The sequence below is a fragment of the Triplophysa dalaica genome, chromosome 9 (assembly GCF_015846415.1).
Source record: "Triplophysa dalaica isolate WHDGS20190420 chromosome 9, ASM1584641v1, whole genome shotgun sequence".
NCBI classification, from domain to species: domain Eukaryota; kingdom Metazoa; phylum Chordata; class Actinopteri; order Cypriniformes; family Nemacheilidae; genus Triplophysa; species Triplophysa dalaica.
The window spans coordinates 24,396,043-24,421,705 of record NC_079550.1 but is presented as its reverse complement, the minus strand read 5'-3'; the positions used below and the strand labels follow the sequence as shown (position 1 = coordinate 24,421,705).

The following is a 25,663-nucleotide window of genomic DNA, read 5'->3' as shown; positions in this document are numbered from 1 at the left end:
ACAGACACAGACAAACATGAAGAATGAGTTTGTCGTTGGGTTTTCTGTTGGCTGTGCTCTTCTTCTCCTCTGGGCTCCTCTACTTCAGCATTTCTCTCCCTCCCCCCCCCCCTCTCTCTCTCTCTCTGTCTCTCTCTCTGTCTCTCCCTCTCTCTCTCTCTCTCTCTCTCTCTCATGTGAGATCTCAAATGCTTCATTATACTTTCAATACAATTCATCATTAACTTACGTATTGATATTTAACCATAAACCCTCCAACATATTTATCCTTCATAACTTTACTTATTTCTCTCAATTAACAAAAGACACAGTTTTATTACATCTTATAACATTATACATGACATACAACATGTTTTGAAAAATGTATGTAAAATAATCTGATGATAAAAAAAGTGTATAATAAATACAGATGCACATAGAGTAGACTATACATACACAATGTACACAATGAACAGAATTGTTCAATTTAACTGTAGACTGTCATCTGTGTGATCTGTGAATATACTTCTGTTCTGAAGTGATGATCCATCTCTGATAATGTCAGTTTGATGGTTTGAACAGAAAGTCTGATAAAGGGACAGTCTGACAAAGAAATACAAATTCTGTCATCAACTCACCCCCAAAACCTGTATAAATGTGTTTTTTCTGTTGAACACAAAGAAAGATATTTGGAAGAATGTCAGCAACTATCAGTTCTGGGGCACCATTGACTACTATTGTAGGAAAAATGACAATGATAGTCAAAGGTGTCCCAGAACTGTTTGCTTCCCGAAATTCTTCAAAATATCTTCTTTTGTGTTCAACAGAATGAAGAAATGTTCATGTTAATTTTTCCTACTATGGTAGTCAAAGGTTCCCAAGAACGGTGAGTTGTTAACATTCTTCCAAATATCTTCATGTTCAACAGAACGAAGACATTTACAGGTTTTAAATATCCCGAGTGTGAGTATTTATGACAGAACATGATCATTTTCTTTTGTTGAAGTTTTTCAGTCACTTCATCAAGACTATCACAGGATTATGAAACTGAATGTGTGAATGATTGTTTTCAAACAGTGTTATCAGTGTGAGGTGTTATTGTGTCTTCAGTGTGTGTTGATTGTGTGTCTGTGATGTCACTATAGTGTCGTCTTGTTATTGTCCATCAGATGATACTGAAGATTACACACACACACCTTTAAACACACACATTACTGTCACCACCTGTGAGTCCTAAAAGAGAAACACAAAGACAGAAGTAATGTATCATCACTACACATATCAACAATAATAAACTCACTTTAATCTTCCTCTGTTGAACTTATAACCTGTATTATATGTGTCATCTGTCACTTTATTGTGTAGATGTTTTGTGTATATATTGTGTGTTGTTATTTCTACAGTCTGTCAGTATTCTGCAGTGTCTGAAGCACTCAAGACTTTCACTCACTGCACACGTGTGATGATGATGATGATTTGATCAATAATAATGATCAAGAGCATCAAATAAAAACATCTACCCATGTGTGCACAAACACTGAGCTGAACATCCATCAAACAAACAGCAGGAAATAAAAGAATAAAGCTCCACATCAATAATAATCATATGTTTAAGAAGAGTAAGATGACAGTATTAAATCCTGAAGTGAACAGACTCTTCATCACACTCATTGAATTGAATTCTTATTGTGCTGCACTTATAAAACATCAAGTGTGTTCATCTGTACACTTCACATTTACTCTTGTGTTTTATTATTCACAACTCATATGTGCTCCACAAACTGTTTTGAAAAATATTGTTTTTGTTTTCAGTTGTGCTAAAATCTCAGAAAGAACACATGAAGTTTGATTAAACTAAGAAATATTTGTATTTTGACAAAAACTTAAACTAGTCAGAGGGGTAGAGATGGGTAGAAAGATTTTAACAAACAAATTATAAGGAAATAATAATGAGAAATGTCTTAAAACAGAAACACTGATCTTATAACAGCACCAGAGTCATTTAAATTTATTTGAGTAAGTTTTTATAGTTGTTGAGCTGTTGAAACATTTATTTAAATGAGCTCTACTCACCACACTGTCTCTAGTTTATAATGTGGATCATCTCTCAGCTCAAAGAGAAGCTTCACTCCTGAATCTCCTACATTATTATAAGACAGATCCAGATGTCTCAGGTGTGAGGGGTTTGATCTCAGAGCTGAAGTCAGAGCAACACAACCTTCATCTGTGATATTACACCTCCTCAACCTGTAGAGAAAAATAACACACACTTCAGTCTCTCACTTCAGCAGAATGTCATGAATGTGTGATGGGGTAAGAGAATCTGGTCTGGTGTTCTCGTTCTCGTTCTCTCTCTCGTTCTCTCTCTCGTTCTCTCTCTCGTTCTCTCTCTCGTTCTCTCTCTCGTTCTCTCTCTCTCTCTCTCTCTCTCTCGTTCTCTCTCTCGTTCTCTCTCTTTCAGGTGGTTGTTTGGGTACATTAAGTGCTTTTCACATTAAACATTTTACAAAGTCCCAGTAAACTGTGTGGCTTTTAAAGTGTGTTTATTGGTTGTGTTTAATGTATTAAAATAAAAATCTGATTTACAAATACTTAAATACATCATTTAACAAAAAATCGATAAGAGAAACTTTTTTATTTATTTGTCTGTTTCTTTATTTCTGTAGTGTTTTAATTTATGGCAAGATTACTCATGTCTGATCTGAGCTCAACATTTAAAGTGGTTCTATTGGATGACTAAAACGAACATTATTGTGTAATTGGTGGAATAAAGTGTGTTTACACGGTTTATTATGAAAAAAAACATTATTTTCACACACGCTGTGCATTACTGTTGCTTCTCTTTGCCCCTTTCTGAAACAACTCGATTTTTAACAAAACTTATCGTTGTGAAAGTGATGTGCACTCTGATTGGCCAGCTACCCAGTGCGTTGTGATTGGGAGAATATTTGGCCGATACTTTGACGCTCGTAAATATAAAACAATATATGCATTTGTGATCCTAGGACCAACAAAAAGCTTTCATTTGAATAGTCAGATGCAAATTCTTTAATAATGAAAATGTACTTTCAGTGTTCTAAAGCCCCCTCAGAAACAGACTTTTTAATTGAAATCGCTGCTGTTGCAATAGTTCTGATCACCTGTAGTCAGTGTTGTTGTAGCGGAGCTGTTTTACTCTAGCAGCCGGCTGAGGCAGAAGTTAAAGTTCCTATTTCATGCTTATTGATGATTAATCAATCGTTTGCAATGGTATCATTAAGGTCAATTAGTCATTGAAGAAAAAGTAAGTGTATTTTGTATTATGTGTTTGTAATGCTCGGTTCCGCGTGGACATGCCCAGACATGTGCTGTTCGGTTTAACCCGTTGTTAATTCATTTACCTATTAAGAGGTTCAGCATAAATTATTTTGATGTTACAGATTAATACTGTGATGGTTGTAATCGGTAGTATTCTGTTCATTATGTACACCATGCATATCACAATATAAATTTGAAACTATATCGTCAGTGAATTTCTACTGTGCGATATAATTACTGAGATAAGTTGTTGATCACTTTTGTTAATCGAACTGTGCACTTGGCGGTATAATTTAATGCAACTGAACTGATGTAAATGTAGACACTGACTTATTAAGACCCAAGTAGTTTATTCATTTTTTCTTGTATTTTATTTCTAGACTAAACTGATACCTCTGCCTGTGATGATCCCATTTGCCCTCAATACACTGCATAAAACTACAAACCTGTCTCTTTGTTTATTTGCTCTGACCGGCACCCAGGAGGGTTTACTCCATTTGTGACATCAGAACCTAACATTCCTTTAACCTCTACAACAAATGGTCCTTCGAGCCGGATGAGTATTTCCTTCTGACATTATGGCAGACAAAGAGATTATGAGAGGGGCTCGTCCCAAGCGCTACACACGTACACTACAGTACTCTCACAAAGAACGAGCACACTTAATGCACCAGCAGGCCTATCATGAAGACCTGAAAGAACTAAAGGAAGCCCATTCAGAGGTCAGAGAGTTAATCAAAGTTGCTCATTCCTTGAAAGCTGACCTCACTCAAATCAAGAACCATTCCTCAATGCGTCCCTTTGTATCACAGTGTTCCAGTGCCCCAGACAAGCCTCACAAATCCACAGCCCTAGCGGAAGATCTTTCCTGGACATCTTCCCTGATTTACCATCCCTACCATGGCCTGATGCCGACCTGACTGCTCACATGGACAACCTTACGCTGTCTGGCAGAGGTGGTACAACTCACCAGCCAGTAATGTCATAGACCGGGGAGCATCCTTGAGTTTATCCTGCTGTGGAACCATGCTCTGTGGGGATCCATGACCCAGTTATATATGAATTTCCTCCCCCGCCTACGCCTAGAGAGCTTCGAGAGCTGTTCACACCTGTAGTCACACCCTTATTTGGTACACGGCCGTCAATCCAAACAGCTGGTATTCCTATACAGCGCCGCCCAACTCCTCCTTATTCGATTCCTCCAGCCGATGTTCCCCAAGTAAAGCAAGATCTGCGACCAATACGGCCTTCATCTGGGTTTGAGAGTGTTTATAGGGGACCTACACCCACAATCCCTAGGTTCAGTCTCCCTGATCCAGGCGAGTTTGCGCGACTGAGGATAGCACTGGAAAACCAGCTTCCTCCGGATGGTACGGAACTCTTCAAATATCAGATCTTAGTCGATCACCTAAAGTTGGAGGAAGCTCGAGTGATTGCGGACTCGTATTTGAATTCACCTAGGCCATTTACGGATACGATGGCTGCTCTACATGATAAATTTGGCCAGTCGCATCAGCTGGCTTTAAGGAGGATAGCCATGGTCCTTGAGAGTCCTGATGTAAAGAGGGGCGATAATGCCGCCTTCCAGAAATTTGCTCTCCAGGTGCAGTCGTTAGTTGGTCTGTTGAACACCCTGGGTCTTGAAGGTGGAGTTGAGCTAAGTTGTGGATCCATCGTTGCTCGCCTACTGAGCAAGCTTCCCCCTGAGCAGCGAGCTGACTTTTGCCGGCATATGTTCCGAGAGCCTGGAACTGTCCCTAACCTTGTTGACCTTTCGAACTGGTTGCGTTATGAAACTTGGTGTCATGGTTATGATACAGAGCCACCCTTTACAGGTGTGCAAGACAAATCAGCGACTAAGCCAGATTTCCGAAAGAAAACGGTAACCATTCTGCATGGAGTTGCAGAACCTGTAGAAGATGCTCGTGTGTCTCGGAAATTTTCCCTCTCTCAAGCCAAGTCTGCCAAAGGAAGACGTTATTGTCCCTTTTGTGATAAGACTGAACATTACCTTAGCCAGTGTGCCTCCTTCGCCCAACTCAGTCCCGACCAGGTCAAGGCATGGATTCGTAATAACAACCTTTGCTGGCGTTGCGCCAGAGCCCATCATGCTGCCCAGTGTGACCTGAAGAAGCCATGCAATCTCTGTCAGGGAACTCACCTTCGCCCCCTTCATGAGGTGAATGTTAGTCCCACCATTGAGACTTCAGCAAATGCCGAAAAGAGCTGCCTGACAAGTTCCTCTTCAAGTCAATTCTATTTGGATAAACCCTCAATCGGAGGTCGAGTTATGTTAAAGGTGGTTCCTGTCAATCTGCATTATGGAGGTTGCACCTTTGACACCTTTGCTCTCCTTGATGATGGATCAGAGAGGGCTATTCTACTTCCCCCTGCAGTTCAGACATTAGGCATCCATGGTATCCCTGATGATCTTCCACTGAGAACTATACGAGACGATGTTCAAGTCCTTCACGGTTCAGCGATCTCCTTTCAGATCTCCCCTCTCTGTAAACCAGAGACAATTTATCAGATTAACCATGCCTTTTCGGCCGACCGACTTACCTTGTCGTGTCAGTTTTATCCAGTAGAACAGTTACAGCGAAAGTCACCTTCAGGGTCTTACTATTCGGACCATGACTGAGATCCAGCCTTTACTCCTCATCGGATCCGATCATCATCATCTGATCACCCCAATAGAACCTGTTCGATGGGGAAACCAAGGTGGGCCAGCGGCAGTTCACACACATTTAGGATGGACGCTCAAGGGTCCTACAACCTTCATGGGGCGGCCCCTCACTGCACAACGATGTCTCCTCACTTCTGTTGTATCAGTTCAGGATGAACTTTTTCAGAATGTACAACGATTGTGGCAGCTGGACACTATTCCCCAGCAGGCTGGCAAAGAGGTCACTAGGTCCAAGCAGGATCAAGATGCACTTCAGCTACTTGAACGCAAGACTCTTAACCTGAAGCTGGCAGGTGTCCATCGGCTAGCTACACCCTTACTCCGTCGAAGTCAGATGCCTCTGCGAAAGGCGCCCAAGGAGTCTGTTCTACCTATCCTCCGAAGTGTAGAGCGGCGTTTGCTAAAGGACCCGGTGAAGGCTGAGGTTTATAAAGCGGAGATGCGAAAACTCTTGGATTCTGGAGCAGTCCAAGAAGTCAGCTGCTACACCCCAGAACCTGAGGAATGTTGGTACATTCCCCACCACATAGTGAGCCATAATAGGAAGTTTCGCATTGTATTCAACGGCTTCCATCAGTTCCAGGGCCAAAGCCTCAATCAGCACCTGTTGCGTGGACCTACACTTGGGGCCTCGTTGCTGGGTTTCCTTGTCCGCTTCAGGGAGCGGCCAATAGCCATAAGTGGGGATATAAAGGCAATGTTCCATAAGGTATGTTTTCTTCCTCAAGATCGTCCTTTGCTCCATTTCTTATGGCGAGATCTGAAGATGGCTGAGGTCCCCAAGATTTTTGAGTGGCAGGTGCTGCCGTTTGGTATGACTTCAAGTCCCTGTTGTGCCACTTATGCACTCCTACGGCTAGTACAACAACACCCTTTGAGCGACGAAACAATCCAATTCTCAGTAGAGAGATAATTGTTTGCAAAGCCTACCTACAGTGGATGCAGCCCGACATCTGATTGATCGACTACGGAGTATCCCCTCTGGAGCTGGTTTTGACATTCGGCAGTGGGCGTGCAATGATCCGACTGTGCTAAGCCATTTACCTAATGAGGCCCAAGCAACTAGTGTGGAACTGTGGCTAACACAGGAGAAGTCAGAAGTACCTGAATCAACATTGGGACTGAGCTGGAACTGGCAAGCGGACACTTTGTCTTACAAACACCAACCAGTGATCTATGAGACTCCAACCTTGAGGAATCTTTATAAGATTCTTGCTTCCCAATACGACCCCGTGGGGTGGCTTCTTCCCTACACCACGCGAGCGAAGGTTATAATTAAGCAGCTATGGAATAAGCAAAGAGGGTGGGATGATTCCAACCTACCACCCGAACTCCTCCAATCCTGGAACACCTGGGAGGATGAATTGCAAAACCTTCCTCAGATTTCCTTTCCCCGGTCTTATGTTCCTCCTGAGGTTAAGTTGGATGCAGCGACTCATGAGCTACACATCTTTTCCGATGCCTCTGAACAGGCCTACGGAGCTGTAGCTTACCTCCGGACAACCGATCAGAAAGGTCAGCATCATCTCTCCTTTATTCTAGCTCGTTCCAGAGTAACTCCTAAACGATCTCACTCCATACCGAGACTTGAACTCTGTGGAAGCCTAGTTGCTGCTCAATTAGCCAAACTCCTTGGAAATGAGTTGACCCTGCCCATTCAGACTACGTTTCTGTGGACAGATTCTACTACGGTACTCATGTAGTTGACTTCGGAGTCCTGTCGCTACAGAGTCTTTGTGGGCAACCGAGTCGCTGAAATTCAGGAGCTGACAGAAAAGGGTTCTTGGCGCTACGTCAACACACTGGATAATCCTGCAGATGACCTTACAAAAGGGAAACCACTTCATTACCTCACAGCCCCAAACCTATGGGCCCATGGACCTTCTCTCCTACTTAAGGATTACCAGGAATGGCCGGAAATTCCCAACATGGAGACCAAGGAGGAAAAGGCAGAGTTGCGAAAGTCAGCCTTTTGTGGTGTCACTAACCTACATCCTTCGTCATGCAACTCTGATGGATGGAATTCCAAAACCTGGCAAGAGCTATTGAACAGAATTGCCCTAGAAGTTAGCAACAACCTTGCTACAGGCACTCCCCCAGATGCTGAGGAATACCACAAAGCTGAGGTCATCATCATTAAGAAAGCACAGCAGGCATCCTTTCCAGATGATTACCAACGGCTAATAGCTGGGAAGTCCGTACGGTCTGGAAGTCGCCTTTTCACTCTGGCCCCGGAAATCGACCCCGCATATGGACTGAACAGAGTTGGAGGACGTTTGAGAAGAGCCGCTGGTGTGGACCCCTCCATTATACATCCTTTGGTATTAGACCCAAATCATCCAGTCACAAGGCTGATCATCCACCATTACGACCACCAATTGCACTACTCTGGTTCGGAGCGATTGTTCGCACAATCTACGTACACAATCTTGGATTCTACGAGGTCGTGAAGCTATTCGGCGGTTTCAGCAAAGGTGTCTGGAGTGTCAAAGATGGAGAGCCAAGCCGACTATCCTAAAGATGTCTGATCTACCCATGGCAAGGCTACAACTGCACAAACCTGCCTTACATTCCTGTGGGGTGGATTGCTTCGGACCAATACTGGTTAAAATCGGAAGACGAACAGAGAAACGCTGGGGTATTCTCTTCAAATGCCTCACAACAAGGGCTGTACACTTAGATCTCGTTCCCAGTATGAGTACTGACTCCTCTTTCTTATGTCTCTCAGAAGGTATGTTGCAAGAAGAGGAACGCCTGCCTAATTTTGGTCAGATCAAGGAACAAACTTCCGTGGAGGGGAACGAGAATTACGAGAAGCCTATGCTAAGATGCAAAGAATCCGATTTCACTTCAACCCACACTTCGGTGGAATTTGGGCTGTGAGTGAGAAGCAGCAGACTGTCCTTACAAAGATGGATTTGCTCCACTTTTTAGAAACAGTCGCTGTGCACAACCAGGTGTTGATGTGCTGCACACTCAGATTTTGGATTTGTGTTGTTTTGAAACAGTGCTGTTAATAAACTTAACCACCAATTTATAATCGTGTCCTCGTTTAAGAGACCCAACTAAGTAGATTTTCTTTAGTAATAAAACACATGACGCAGCAACAACAACAACACTACAGCGTGAAAACACACACCTTCTTTCTGTGCGTATACATTTTGGACGTTTTTTTTCAACGCTTCTCACAAACTGACATACACATGTGGGGGTGTGTTTAAAAGAGGCGTGTAAATCTCCATAAAAGGGAAGGAAGGAGGCGGGAACCGGCAAATAAAATAAAAACATTTAATAACAGAAATAATAACAGCCGGTGGCCCCTCACGGACGACCGCCGGCGAACAAAACATAAATACAAACCACAAGAACATAAATATAAACTTAACATGTGTCCGGGCCCGGTCCTCTCTCTTCGACGGTCCGGTCGCTCGTTCATTTTATATGCTCCCTATCTCCTACGTGATTCGAGCCCGGTGTGCGCACAGCTGGCGCTAATTCACAATTACTCACCGGACTCGAACCACGGTCTCGCCCCGCCTACTCTACTCTACTACAAGGCGTTATAGGAAGGTTTAGATGAGCCTCCGCTTTTAAATTAAACATCTCCTTTGGTTTGAGACTTTCATTTGTGCCATTTTAAGTGTCTAATATAAGCATGAACATACCAAAGATACAGGAAAACAAGAAATTGCATCATATGATTTTAGTTATCAAATGTTTGACAATAACAATACACTTATAATGTAAAGTTTTGTGTTTGTGTTTTTATGACATTCCTGAATCTCAAATACTCCCCAACCAACCCATGAACATGAATATAGAAGATGATGAACTAAGAATCAGTACATGTGTGACTATCAGAGAGATGATCTTACTTCAGTGTCTCCAGTTTACAGTGAGGATTCTCCAGTACAGTAGAGATCAGCTTCACTCCTGAATCTCCTACATTATTCTCAGATAGATCCAGATGTCTCAGGTGTGAGGGGTTTGATCTCAGAGCTGAAGTCAGAGCAACACAACCTTCATCTGTGATCTTACACTTCATCAACCTGTAGAGAACAATAACACACACTTCAGTCTCTCACTTCATACACACAGATGTTTGTGTTGAGAAACGCGTTTAATTATAAAGAATAAAACTAAAAATGTAAATTAAGATTCATTTTTTTTCTAAAAAACTATAAAACAAACTTTGGATTAATTTAAGTAAAAAAATCAAAAATATAGACAGTCTAAAACAAGTTTCTCACAGTAGTGTAAGTAATACAGTCCAGTAGATTATCATTAATGTAAAGAGGGTTCTGGGGGGTAATATATAAATATATCAGTGTCATTGTTTTCTTGTAAGACATGTTTGTAAAAACGTCTTTAATGTCTTTATTTAACTCTTGTTTAATCTAATCTCTGTCTGAGAAAATGTCTGATAGTGTTTGATGAACTTGATATTTGATGATAGAAAATGAAGTTTCTACACAGAGTGAGGATCAGTGTCATTTCACTTAAAGCTTCATCACTTAAAGCAAACTTCATCCTCGTGTCTTTTCATTTCATCCTTCTCTTGAATCCTAAAGCCTGATACAGACTGTGTGATTTCAGTCCTCTTATAAGATCATGACAGATCACACTGTGTGACATGGATCTTATAAACTTCAGGAGCACATGTATGATGATGACACCTACTGAATCATAGACTGCAACACAAGGTTATAAACAAACACAAGATCAATCACACTTTGGCAGTCGTGCTTTTCATGTGTGTTAACAAAAGAAGAAGAGATCAATATAGAGGAGTCATGACTGTGTGCTTCTCTTCTCTACTCTCTCAACTGTCATAAGCTGTATTTTAAAGGGCTCATTTCATGAAAAATAGACTTTTCCATGTTTAAATGCTAGAATCGGGTCTCTAGTGCACCTGCCAACTCAGAAAACGTGAAAAAAGACAAATCATGTACTGTTTTTATGTGAGTCTATCTCTGCAAGCCTTTGAGAAAACGAGCGCTTCAGAAATCTCGCTCTTACTGACGCAAGTAGTCTGTCATGAACGCTCATGGACATGGCGTGGGAACCCAATTGCAGGCAGACACAGACGTAAGGGTAAGGGTAACAAAGATATTTATTAAACAATAAACACAAAACAAAAACCCACGATGGGGTAAAACAGGGTAAATAATAAACTTAAACAAGAACACTGACTCACTAAAACTGGGTACAAAAACAAACACTTGATTAGAAACTGAACTGACACTTACTTCGAACACTTAGGACACTTAGATCAACTCAGACGAGGACCAGGTATACACACAGCATACAAGTACAATGCACGAGCACAAGACAAAGAACACGAGGGTGTTTTATAGGGGAACAAACACAGGATTATAACGAGCAACAGGTGCTGGTGTTTAGCACTAAGGAGAGGCTGACTAGGAACGTGATGCAGGGAACAAAGACGAGACACGAGAAAGAAACATTCCATCTCACATAAAACCATAGGTTATGCCATGACTCCACTCAAATAACACGAAATAAACATGACATGATAGTGGAATCATGACATAGTCGTTCTTATTATAATATTTCCGCCCATTGTTGTTTTCACATGTGTGAAGTTCAAACACGATGACAAAAGTAGCAAAGCTTATGAACTGTTGTGTTGTTTGCTGCACAGAACAATGTTCCCAGACTCACAGGAGACAAGAGAGCGATGGATTTATTTAGTTTTCAATGGAAATCATCCACACTGAACGAGTCAAAGCTGCAAATAAAGACATTGTAAGTTCCTGTATTTTTTAAGTTAAACCCCAGGGACCTGCGGTAACATGAATGTAGATAAAATGTCACTGTGACACGTTTGTCCGTTCACTATTAGAAAGCAATGTGTGTGGCTTGTAAACATGCTCTTGTGCTTAACATTTATACAAACTCACCAGATTTATCACTACATGCTTTTGTAATAAGACACAAAATCTAGAAACAAAGTCAGAAAGTTGACAACACTAACTAGACGTCCTTCAGGACTGAGATAAGAAATGTTTAATTAAATCTTACTGCAGTGTCTCCAGTTTACAGTGAGGATTCTCCAGTACAGTAGAGATCAGCTTCACTCCTGAATCTCCTACATTATTATCAGACAGATCCAGATGTCTCAGGTGTGAGGGGTTTGATCTCAGTGCTGAAGTCAGAGCAACACAACCTTCATCTGTGATCTTACAATTAGACAACCTGTAGAGAACAATAACACACACTTCAGTCTCTCACTTCAGCAGAATGTCATGAATGAAACACATATTACACTGAATAACATTCATCATCATGTTAAATCTTCATCTCATCATTAAAATGCTGTTCTCACGCTCTCACACCACACATCTGTTTTCTTACACAGGACCGTACGCACCATTGTTTCTATAGTGTGTTATCAAATGTGTGTAATAATTGTGTAAAAGCTGAAGTGTATTTAATGCTCAAACATTTGATAACGTCTCAGTTGTCTAACAGCGCTCCTCAATGTCAAAATAAGTGAGGTGACCAATCAAATGAAAGAAGACGAGAGTTAGTGTTGACAGAGCCGAGCGCTTCTGTAAATAAAGTTTTTCATGTGCAGATGATCTGATGAGATCAGAATATTAACACAACAAGTAAAGTTTCATGTTAAGCGTGTGTGAATGTCCCACATTAAACCGTTTCCTTATAATGGACTTCTATGGAGGAGAAAACACTTAACGTGACATTATTCACTTTATCTGTGGAATAAAAACTCCTTCTGTTGACAGCAGCTTGTGTTTATTACAAGTAAGATTTGACAGAAATTATTTTTTTTCTGGTGGTTGTTTGGGTACTGTAATGTTTCTTATCTCAGTAAAGAAACTGTTTTATAACAGAACTGTCTTTTATTATCTCACAGGTTGCAAGCATGAACATCAACACTTTTACTTCACTGATTCCAAGTCTGAACACTCCTAGAGGTCAGTGTAATGCTACTGACACCTAGTGGTAAGTTTCTGTACTAACATCTACAATCACACTATCACTACAGTTACGTTCAGTGCTTTACACATTAAGCATTTTACAAACTCCCAGTAAACTTTTAGGCTTTCAAAGTTTCTTTATTGGTTGTGTTTAATATATTAAAATAAAAAGATATACTTATATATACTTAAATACATCATTTCACCTCATTTCAGTGATTTATTCTTTTTGACAAGATCTCTTAACCATTGTTTGAAAAGTCCATGTCTGATCTGTGCTCAACATTTAAAGGGACAGTTCACCTAAAATTAAAAGTAATAAAATAATGTTGATTGTAGTTATCAAATAGTTTGACAATCACAATACACTTATAATGTTAAGTTCCCTTTCTGTCGGTCTCTCGACGTTGTGTCGAGAACGACAGATGGGGTTCGCCCTTGAGAACAAATCGACTCTGACTACTATAGAAAAGGCCAATGAAATTTGGCGAATGCAATTTGCATGCCGGGCTCCGCCCCCGGAAATCCGGTATAAAAGGAGGCCGGCGTGCAGCATTCACTTACCTTTTGTTCTTCAGAGCCATCGCTCATGAGTACAACTCAGGATTCAATCCTCTACAACTACACGCTGGTGCTACGACGTGTTACAGCGGATCGTCCCTTCCTGCAGCGACCTTCCCCTGGGCGTCTCGGCGGTTCCGGAGGTGTTAGAGATTTTTTCTAAAAGTCCTTTTCAGGACTGACTGAGCATTCTCCAGCGCGACACGATCGCTGCATTAGGTGTCTGGGCGTCCAGCACACTGAAGCAGCGTTCGTTGACACATCTGCCTGCACGGCGGGCAGATTGTCATTCAGAAGTTGCGGTCACGGGTGGCTGTCTTCCTACGGGAACCAGCCACCATTTCGTCTGCTACCCGGGCTGTGACATCTGTGGCTACGGCCCCGATGACCACCCACGTTAGCAGCGTTAGTGATATGGGGAACTCTGCGAACGTAAACCCGCCAGCCAAGTGCTCACGGGCCGATCGCACCCCGATTCGCTCTTCTGAACGTTCCCCAACCGGCGGTGGCATACCGTCCGGATCCTCACGCACACACTCGGAAACGATGTGTGACGTAGATGAGATGTCGCTCGCAGCATCGGAGGGAGACTGGCATCCGACTCTGCCGAATCCAAACTCCACCCCCAGCGGTCGAGTTCAGGAGGAAGCAGAAGTGATATCATCCGTGATAACCCGGGGATGCGTGGTTCCCGAGGTCGGTGCGCGGTGCAAACCGCGCCCACCCCGGGTGCCATGTTTTTCCCGGAGGTGCATGAGGAGCTGTGTAAAACTTGGAACGCTCCACTCACGGACCGTTCCAGTGAAACCAGCTCTGGCTCCCTTACTTCCCTCGATGGTGAGGCAGCCAAGGACTGCGTCGAGATCCCCCGGGTGGAACGTCCGCCTGCGGTGCACCTGTGCCGCGGACGGCTACCACCTGGGGGGGGATCGACCACTCCTACCGTCCAAAGCACGTAAGACTTCGGCATCACTGGTGTCGAAAGCTTGCGATGTTGCGGGCCAGGCTGCCTCCTCTCTCTATGCCTTGGCCATCCTGCAGGTCCGCCAGGCCAGGGCGTTGAGAGGGCTCCACGAGGGTAAGGCCGACCCGGGTATAATGCAGGATCTCCGTGCCACCGCTGACAGCGCTCTACGGGCGACTAAGGCGGCGGCACGGGCCCTGGGTCGGACGATGTCCACGGTAGTGGTCCAGGAGAGACACCCCCGGCTATACCTTGTGCAGAAGAGTGACAGCAAGGAAGTCCGCTTTCTTGATGCACTCATCTCGCAGGGTGGGTTGTTGGTAACACCGTCGAGGACTGAGCTCAGCAGTTTTTTGACGGCGAAGCAGACAGTGGCAATTAACCACATTTTTTTTTTTCACGCCGCGACTCGGCCGCCTACAGGCCTCCGAGATCTCACGTGACGTCTGCTTCCCTGCAACCCAGGACCCTTTCGACACCGGCTTCCGGTTCCACAGGCGGCACCCCGTAAGCAGAGGTCGAAGGGGAAACCTCCACCCCGTCAGCAACCTCCTCGCGAGAAGGGACACTGACGGGAAGACCCCAGGGAGAATAACATCGGGCCCGAACCTTCACAGCCACGGCTCTGATCGGTCGGTACGGGACGACTCCTGCCTCGTCACCAAAGCCGGGCCCTTGTTAGGGCTTGGTGCCCACTTACTCACTGAGTTTTCTGTTCTCCCCGGGTTTACTTGCAGCCGATCGCACACTCCACTGGACTGTGCTCGGCGAACCGACCTCACACCCTGGCGAGGCGTGAGGTCGTACACATACGACAGCCGTCACCACTCTCAAACCGACAGTGCGTGCCGTTGTCCCGCCAGGCAGGTAAGTAGGCGGAGCAAACCTTCCCTCCGGGGACTCCCCACGACATGGTTAGCTCCGCCAGCCGACGAACCACCCCCCGTGGGAATGATGAAGCAGACCGTCCCCTTGGTCACCCTGTCACAGTCCCTGGGAGCTCGAGAGCTGCCCACACTGTCTCGCTGGCTAATGAGGGCGGTCCGTCTTGGTTACTCGATCCAGTTCGCCAGAGACTCACCCAAGTTTCGGGGCATCATCTCTCCCTCTGTCAGAGGCAGGGACGCCTCCGTACTTCGGGTAGAGGTCACCACCCTTCTGGCAAAACAGGCATCGAGTTCGTCCCTCAAAACCAAGATGTTCAGTGGGTCACCACCCGCACTTCATCGTTCCCAAGAAAGACGGCGGGTTGCCCCCAAAGGCTGCGTACCCTGAACAGAGCACCTTCACAAGCTGCCATTCAGGGTGCTCACACAGAGGCGCGTCCTGACATCTATGAGGTGTCAGGATTGGTTCGTGGCAATCGACCTGAAGGACGCTTACTTTCATGTCTCGATCCTCCTCGACACCGGCCGTTCCCACGGTTCGCGTGCGAGAGGCCGGCATATCAGTACAGAGTCCTCCCTTTCGGTCTGTCCCTGACCGCCCTTTCTCCCTGAGAGGAGGAAGGCGAGCGGGTACTAAACTATCTCAGCGACTGGCCTATCTTGGCACACTCGCGAGATCTGTTATGTACACAAAGGGACCTGGCGCTCCGGCACCTAGGTCGATTGGGACTCCAGGTCAACCAAGAGAGGGGCAAGCTCTCCCCAGTGCAGAGCATCCTCTTTCTCGGTATGGAACTCAACTCTGTCACCATGTCGGCGCACCTGTCCGCAGTTGTGCCCAACCAGTGTTGAACTGTCTGAAGTTAACATTTTAGGCAGACAGCGGTCCCCCTGAAACAATTCAGAGGCTCCTGGGACACATGGCGTCCTCGCGGGTTAATACCCCTCGAGTTGATGCACATGACACCGCTCCAACACTGGTTTCAGAGTCGAGCTCCGAGGAGAGCGTAGCACACCGGCAGCAGGCGCATGGTGATGCCGCCCTGCTGCCGACGCACCATAACCCCTAGTCTTTATGACTTTTTCGACGGACTCAGGTCCCTCTGAGCAGGTTATGAGGCAGGTCGTGGTGACGACTGAAGTCTCCCTGCAGGGGTGCGGTGTAGTGTGCAACGGGCACGCAGGTGGGGTGTTGGACGAACCCCCGCCTGCGCTGGCATATCAATTGCCAAGAGTTGTGGGCTATGCTACTTGCACTGAGCAGGCTACGGCCTCTCGTGCGAGACATGCACGTGCTGTTCCGAGGACAGCACTATAGCTGTAGCGAATACAGATCGTCAGGGTGGCGTTCGCACACAGCAGCTAAACACAACTTGCTCGACGCCTCCTCCGGTGGAGTCAACAGGTGACTCGTTCCCTGCAGGCCACACACCCCGGGCAAACTGAACTAGACAGCCGACGTGCTTTCTCGCCAGTTTATGCCTCGTGGAGAGTGGCGACTCCACCCCCGTGCAGTCCAGCTCATTTGGAGGCTGTTCGGGTAAGCCCAGGTAAAACCTGTTCACCTCCCGTAACACCACCATTTGCCCGCTTGATAGTCCCTGCCCTCGGCACGGATATCCTTGCGCACAGCTGGCCGCGGGATGGGCGGAAGCACACCTTCCCCCCCCCAGGAGCCTTCTTGTACAGACTCTGTGCAAGGTCAGGGAGCAGGAGCACCAAGTGTTATTGGTTACACCACACCGGTCTAACCGCACTTGGCCTCAGAGCCGATGCTCTGGACAGCGACTCCCCCTGAACCATTCCCCTGACAGAGGACCTGCTCTCTCAGGGGAAGGACACGTTCTGGCATCCCAGATCAGACCTCTGGAACACCCATGTCTGGTCTCTAGACGGGACGAGAAGATCCTAAGATGGCTACTCCCCCTATACGGCTGAGACCATCACCCAGGCTAGGGCCCCATCTACTAGGCGGTTACACGCCTCTAGACGGTGCCTCTTCTCGTCCTGGTGTCTTTCTCGACGAGAAAGACCCACTGAGGTGCTTGATCAGGATTGTGTTCCCCTTCTCACGAGACTGGAGACTAACATCTCCCTTCCACACTGAAAGTGTATGTAGTCGCTATTGCCATTCATCACGACTCAGTCGGTGGAAAGTTTCTAGGGGAACACGACCTGGTCACCAGGTTCCTAAGCAGCGAGAGGGCGGAATCCGCCTCATCTCCGCTCCATACCCTCTTGGGACCCTAAGTGGTCCTGGGGAGCCTCAGGGCCCCCCAAAGAGCCCCTCGGAGGTTCCGATCTTCCTCATAGAGTAAGACGGCCCTCCTGACGGCGCTCACTTCCTTCAAGAGGGTAGGGGACCACCGAGCATCCTCCGTGTCCCTGGATTGCCTTAAACTCGGCCCTGGAAACTCTCACGTTATCTTGAGACCCAGGCCCGGATGCGTGCCCAAGAAGTTCCCACTACTCCCTCCGGGGCCAAGTGGTGAACTTGCAGGCGCTCCCCATAGGGGAGGAAGACCCAACCCGATTAGTGTTGTGTCCAGTACGTACTGGACCGCACGCAGAGCTCTGAAGCTCTGACCAGCTCCGTGTCTGTTGGAGGACAGCAGAAGGGGAAGGCTGTCTCCAAACAGAGGCTGGCGCACTGGGTCGTGGACGCCGTTACGACGGCATTCCGATCTCAGAATCTCCCATGCCCATTGGCAGTGAGGGCTCACTCCACACGGAGTTTAGCCACCTCCTGGACACTGGCAGAAGCGCCTCTCTAGCAGACATCTGTAGAGCTGCGGGTTGGGCTATGCCCAAACACCTTCGCAAGGGTTAACAACCTTCGCGTAAACCCGGTGTCAGCCCACGTCCTGGCATCCGGGGGGGCATACGCCTGCGAAAGCATCTTTCCACCCTCTAACAGGTTGGGTCAGTGTGCTATTTACCTTTTCTTCTTACCCGAACACATCGCTAAGAAACTGGTACCTCACCAGCCTCCCTTCTTACCCAAACACTGGTTAAGAATAGGCATTCCATCCATCACCAAACAAGCACCCCCTGGGGGCTGGCTAGGCAGAGCAGCCTTCCCCCTTAGGCCGGGATACCATGTGAGCTATCACAGATAGCTCTAACCGGACCTAGTGCTACCGGACGTCTGTAACACCCCCTCCGTGGGCTGTTCCGTCTGATGTATCCTCATGTATCCTCGTGTATTCTCAAGGGCGAACCCCATCTGTCGTTCTCGACACAACGTCTCGTTCCCTCCATCAGGGAACTGAGGTTACATACGTGACCAAGACGTTTTGTGTTTTTATGACATTCCTGCATCTCAAATACTCCCCAACCAACCCATGAACATGAATATAGAAGATGATGAACTAAGAATCAGTACATGTGTGACTATCAGAGAGATGATCTTACTTCAGTGTCTCCAGTTTACAGTGAGGATTCTCCAGTACAGTAGAGATCAGCTTCACTCCTGAATCTCCTACATTAGTATGAGACAGATCCAGATGTCTCAGGTGTGAGGGGTTTGATCTCAGAGCTGAAGTCAGAGCAACACAATCTTCATCTGTGATCGTACACCAGCTCAACCTGTAGAGAAATGAAGAAAACTATTGTGGATTTGAGTCATTTAGACTTAAATACAGTAACATGATGTTCTTCATCTAGTGATTTAACATAGAATCCACTGAACACTAAAATCTGTTTGACATCTGCAGTACTTCAGGTTTGTGAGCAGTGGCGTCGCCCCACCAAGTTATCTAGAGAAGTAGACTGTTAAACGTGAGTTCAACATATTATTAATTGCAAAATAATTTTGAAATAAACAAGATTTATTCACACTATATTCATCTGGAAGTTGTGTTCACCTATAGACTGCATGAACATCATTTACAATTATACTGTAACAATGATAAAGGATGAGCTTTACTCGGCCAAAGTATTAAGTGTTTACACTGTACACGAGCAATGCAACAAAACCAGTGATGCGTTCTGCATTGGATGCTGTGCACTGTGTCAGAAATCCATGTAATTTTTCTCTATAATACTGTCTCTAGACTCTAGGGCTCTAGACTAACTTTTACACTGGTTGCACTGGTGCGCCTAATTTTTTTTCTTAGGTATACCAGCACAAAAGTTAGGTGCACCCACAATTTCGACAATATCGAATTTAACGCATTTAACTGGTTTTATCAGTTCACATTTTTTTAAATGTCCATATAGGCAAAATTTACATGTAAATTATTAACTTCACTTCTTTATTGTCGGTCATTTTATTACCCGTCACTATGTTGCTAGATGGCGTTAGGTGGTAATAAGTATGTTCGTGACGTCATCACGCTGTATTTGCGTCTCGGAATTTGTTGTAGCTTAATACAACCGAATGCCCAATAAAGGCGTTGTTGTTTATATTCATTTATATATTTAATCTTTTAATGTTTATGTTCATATTGTGGAGTAATAAATAACGAGACAAGAGACGAAGATGCGTCGAGACAGCTTTACGCTCCACTTTAATAAATCCACTCTGAACAGCAAGTGAGAACACAACAAAAACACACGCGCAACAGAAACCGGAAAAACAACACTTCTCAAACCCCTCCCTCTCTTAAAGGTACAGTACCTTGGTGAATGTCTCTTCAGTACTTGTGGTTCGCCACACAGGCCCCCCCAGAATTCACCAGTAATTAAACATAGGAGTCAATATTGAAAAAAACCAACAGATTTAACAGTGTAAGGAAAGTCAACGTACAGGGGGGCGGATCAGGCGGCCATAAAGGCTTTGTTTATCAAGAGAAGGACGAAAAGCCAGGGGCAGGGGCTGAGGCTGCCGCAGGGGGGCGCCCTCGTCGTGGAGGCTGGGCCAGTTGAAGTGGTTCACCAATATCTACATGAGCAGGCTTGAGACGGTCTATCGCCACCCGCTCAGGCCTGCCGCCCATACCCACAATGAAGTTCTTAGACCACCCCACCAGGACGCGGAAGGGTCCATCGTAGGGGGGCTGCAGCGGGTACGATGGCCATCGTGGCGGATGAAAACGTACTTGGCCGACGGTAAATCCTTAGGCACGTAGGACTGGGGAAGGCCATGGTTAGATGTTGGAATGGGAACAAAAGCATCATCAATGTCCCGGGACACAGCACGAGTCCACCGACCACTGGGCCGTGGCATCTGGAAGAAACTACCCCGGAACGCGCAAAGGCTGGCCGTACATCAACTCAGCCGATGAGGCCTGAAGATCTTCTTTGGGGGCGGAGGAAAGGCCAAGCATAACCCATGGGAGGCGGTCAGCCCAGTCGCAGCTCGTAAGGCTGGCCCTTAGCGCATATCACGATGAAGTCCATTGCTCTGTGGGTTATAGGCTGTGGTACGGTGGACCTTAACCCCCAGACCTCGGCGACCGCAGTCCACAGCTCAGAGGTGAACTGTGGACCTCGGTCCGAGGAGAGGTCGGACGGTGTACCGAACCGGGCCACCCAAGCCATAATGAACGCCCGGGCCACCTCCGCTGATGTAGTGGAGGACAGGGGAACCACTTCCGGCCACCTGGTGGTCCTGTCCACCATGTTGAGGAGGTAGGTGTAAGCACGGGAGGGAGGAAGTGGGCCCACCAGGTCAACATTCACATGATCAAAACGTCGCTCTGGTACTTTGAAGATTGCAAGAGGAGCCTTAGTATGACGGGTCACCTTTGCACGCTGGCACGCAACACAGGCAGCAGCCCAGGCCCTGACGTCCCTCCGCAGGCCTGGCCAGACGAACTTCGCCCCCACCAGCTTGGTAGAGGCCTTCACCCCTGGGTGGGAAAGGCCGTGGATAGCATCAAAAATTCTACGCCTCCAGTCAGCAGGTACCATTGGGCGCGGTTGGCCAGTGGAGACGTCGCAGAGGAGTGTAGTGTTGGCCGTGTCAAAAACCACATCCTCCATGATCAGCGCCGAAGGGGCTGTCCTGTAGGCTTGCAGCTCAGCATCCGCGGCCTGGTCCCCAGCCATATCCCCAGCCATAGAAGCATAGTCGAGGCCTAAGTGGACGGACCCAGCAATGGCCCGGGAAAGGCAGTCTGCGACGAAATTGTCTTTACCGGCCACGTGCTGAATGTCAGTAGTGAACTCGGAGATGGCAGAGAGCTGACGCTGCTGTCGACCAGACCATGGCTCTGAAGAGTTCGCCATTGCAAACGTGAGCGGTTTGTGGTCAACGAAAGCCGTGAAACGCCGGCCCTCCAACAAGAAACAGAAATGAAGGGTGGCGAGGAAAAGACCTAGGAGCTCCCTGTCAAAGGCGCTGTATTTCCTCCTGTTGTCACGAAGCTTCCTGCAGAAAAAGGTCAGCGGCTGCCAGGCGCCACCCACCCATTGTTCACACACAGCCCCCACTGCGTAATCAGAAGTGTCCGAAGTAAGAGCAACGGGGGCGGATCGGGGACGGGTGCGCCAACAGAGTAGCGTTGGCCAGCGCGGTTTTGGCAGCATCAAAGGCATCAGTCATCTCAGGGGACCAATCCAACACGTCCACCGGCCTCCCACCCCTCAAGGCGCCGTATAAGGGTCGCATGAGTTGGTTCGCATGGGGAAGGAAACGGTTGTAGAAATTCACCATACCCAGAAACACCTGCAAGGACTTCACAGTCCGTGGGCGTGGGAAATTGCCGATGGTGTCCACCTTGGCAGGGTGGGGAACGGCCCCTTGTGGGGTGACGTGGTGGCCGAGGAAAGTAATGGACGAGCGGCCAAACTCACACTTAGCCGGGATGAGAATGAGACCATGCTCATTGAGCCGGCCGAATAACTGCCTGAGATGCGTCAGGTGGGCGTCTGCGCTGGCCACGAGAATGTCGACCAAGTAAACAAAAAGGAATGGCATGTCTTTCAGCACAGAGTCCATAAGGCGCTGTAACGTCTGCGCTGCACCCTTGAGGCCGAAAAGCATCCGCAGAAATTCGAAAAGGCCAAAGGGTGTGATGACTGTGGTCTTGGGGACATCCCGTGGGTGGACAGGCACCTGGTGGTAACCGCGCACTAGGTCCACCTTTGAAAAGACGGTGGCGCCAGCCAGGTGGGCAGAGAAATCCTGTATGTGCGGCACTGGGTACCGGTCGGGGTGGTGGCGTTGTTCAGGCGACGGAAATCACCACAGGGACGCCAACTACCATCAGCCTTGGTCACCATGTGTAGGGGGGAGGCCCACTGGCTATTAGAGCGGCGCACGATGCCGAGGTGCTCCATCGTAGTGAACTCCTCCCTGGCGATCACGAGCTTGGCAAGGCGCCAGGCTCGCGCATAGACTGGGGGGCCAACCATGGTGATGTAGTGCTCCACGCCATGCTTAGCCACCGCCGTTTAAAACATGGGCGTGGTGATGTCAGGGAACTCAGCAAGCAGGCGTTGATACAAGTCCCCGGTGGCAAGCGTGCAGGGGTACGAAGCAAAAGACAGGGCATCGATAAGGCGGCAGTTCGTAACATCCACCAGCAGTCTTTAAGCGCAGAGGAAATCCGCCGCCAGGAGCGACGTAGATACAGCGGCCATTACAAAATCCCAGCTGAAACGCCACCCGCCGAAACACACTTCCACATACCTCGTGCCATAGGTACGAATGGGAGTGCCATTGGCAGCGTCCATCGGGGGGGCCAAGCCCGCCAGCCATAGTGTTATCAGCAGTCGCAGGCAGGATGCTGCATTGAGCCCCAGAATCAACCAGCAGCCGACGGCCGGACAAGGTGTCGGTGATGAACAACAGCTTGCAGTCACGGCCAGCGCCCATAGCGGTTAATGAGCGCCGGCCCTGGCTTTTCCCATTCCCATGGCAAGGCTGGCGACACTGCTTGGCCTTAGCCCCAAACCTCGAATGGTAATAACACCACCCGTCCTCACGCTGTCGGCGGGCCGTCACGGAAGCTGCAGTGTCCTGGTCGTCTGCTGGGGAGCCAAGCGGGGCAGACTTGTCCTGGGGAGGCAACAGTGCATGGACAAACTGCCGTCGGTTGGCGAGGAAAATCCTGTCCGCTGCCACAGCCAGCGCCCTTTAGTCTCTGGAGGAAGGGAGGGTTGAACTGGCCAGTGCGGTGCGTACGGGCACCGGAAGCTGCCGCAGAAAAACATGCGCGTAAAGGAACGAGGGATCCGCCGCGCCCAGAATAGCTAACATCCGCTCCATTAACTCGGACGGCTTGCCGTCGCCAAGGCCGTTCAGAGACAGTAGGCGGTCTGCTTTCTCCAGCTCCGACAGTTCAAAAAGTTTTAACAAGAACGTTTTGAGTGCGTTGTATTTGTCGTCAACCGAAGGAGCTTCTAACAGCGCCATAGCCCTGGCCGTCATCGAGGCATCCAAGGCCGCGACTACGTGGAAATATTTTGTAACCTCCTGCGTTATTCCTCTCAGCTGGAACTGGGCCTCGATGTGCTGAAACCACGGCCGTGGGTTGTGCTGCCAAAAGTCCGGTAGTTTGACGGTGGTGGCGCAAGTAGCGCCGACATTAGCCCCGCCGCTAGCAGCAGCATTTTCAGTACCGTCCTGGTGTGACATGATTATGCCGTATCCTACTCGCGTCGGGGTCACCAATTTTGGAGTAATAAATAAGGAGACAAGAGACGAAGATGCGTCGAGACAGCTTGACGCTCCACTTTAATAAATCCACTCTGAACAGCAAGTGAGAACACAACAGAAACACACAGTTCTGTTCGCCACAATATGTGATTTGATCTGGGAAAACCCAACACATATTTAAGCCCTTTCCAAATCAGTTTTTATTTTGCTCATATCTTGTGCATGTAACTAAAGTTATCGCTGAGGTCGACTGAACCGCAATGATGTTCAAGAACAGAATTTAGAGAAAACATGTTTAAAGTTAAGTGATGAAAATAAAAGCACAACAGTCCAGTATCACAAGCAAAAGTCACTTTACAGTGGTAAGAGTCTTACTCTAATAACAATTTAATAAAAAAACGTTTCCTAGTGTTAAAATCTTTAAAAATACTGTACAAAACCGTTTGAATAAAACGAAAGAACGGAAAATGGTGCAGCGAACATTTAAAGAACGAGAGCTCTGCCATTATCACTTCGCAATTAAACTAACAAACTTTACGGACAACAACTCATAAGCAGTGAATCAAGTTTTAAGTTGTTTATCATGTGCATAGTGTCTGGACTTTTGATCATCACTTGTATGTTTTGCGATAGCGGTCCGGCTCGCGTGAGCAGCGTACCGGGGATTATTCTCGGCTCTGTCATCTCACGAAAACATTGTATAAAAAAACTTTGCATGCCATAGTTAACACAGGACTGGCGGGAAATGTCATTGATACTCCTTCATTCTTCATGTTATGTGGTTTACTTTGGTCTTGCCCGGGTCCCCGCGCGACATGAGACGGGATTTCCAAGATCGCATCACAGTCGGTGAGAATGACAGGTGAAAACACGTAGGTCGCTTCGCGAGCATATCACGCTGAAGGGAAACGGGGATTTACAAATTGCCCTCATTGTAATCCGCAGAAATGACGGACGCCCTTCAGTTTTTTCCGTCACTGGTAAAAAAAATCTGTCAATGGTTATAACGCGACCTCTGTGACTCACGCGGAGAAGGGGGAGTCTGCAGACCTGGAGCATGCAGTTTTACGCCCCAGGCAGTTTTACGCCCTATGCAGTTTTAGGACCCTGTTGTTCCTTATTTCTCCAGTAGGGGATCGCTGTTCATTATGAACTAACAGCACAGACCTAACAGAAGACTTCGTTGTTTATCGCGAGTTAGAGGTGTGGTAAATAATCGTTTTTGTTACAAAGAAATGGCCCAACATGCATATTTTTTTAACGATTAATTGATATTGTTATGAATTAATTTAAACATCTTAACATATATATATATATATATATATGTGTGTGTTATTTAAACTCAAAGACAATACAATAAATACTTATTGGCGACCAGGTCAATGTTGTGTCTGGATCAACCTTAGCTAATCACGTGTATGCTCACTCGATATCTCTTACTCATTTTCATTTTTTATTTTCTTTATAATTTATTCTCATTTTGTCTCTGTAGTCAATGCAAGATGGCCTTTCCTGGTAAGATAATGTGATGTAAGGGAGTACGGGGGAGGTGTCTTGGAGTTAATGAGGGGTGGGGACTAAGGTAATTGAAGTGTACAGGTGATGCGGATTAGAAGGCTGATAAAAAGACTGTTGAAGAGGCTGCTAGGTGTTCGGGAGCTCGAGTGTGGGTGACATGCTAAACGGCCGCTCGAGATAACTAGTGTCTCCGGCGGTGAAGACAGGTAGCTAGATAGAGGGGGAGTTAATAGAGCTAGTTAGTGAGGGCCTTCTTTG

General features: G+C 46.9%; 1 protein-coding gene across 1 annotated transcript in view; it reads right to left on the bottom strand.

Annotated features, from left to right (window-relative positions):
* Positions 1 to 270: 270 nt before the first annotated feature.
* The window catches only part of LOC130428790 (protein NLRC3-like), a 75,146-nt gene continuing 49,753 nt past the window's right edge, over positions 271 to 25,663 (bottom strand). The window contains exons 8-9 of the mRNA XM_056757037.1: positions 2,053 to 2,226; positions 271 to 1,212 (exon numbers count right to left, since the gene is read on the bottom strand). Of these exons, the coding sequence (XP_056613015.1) occupies positions 1,197 to 1,212; positions 2,053 to 2,226 (190 nt within the window). The 3' untranslated portion in view covers positions 271 to 1,196. The remainder of the gene's footprint in view (positions 1,213 to 2,052; positions 2,227 to 25,663) is intronic.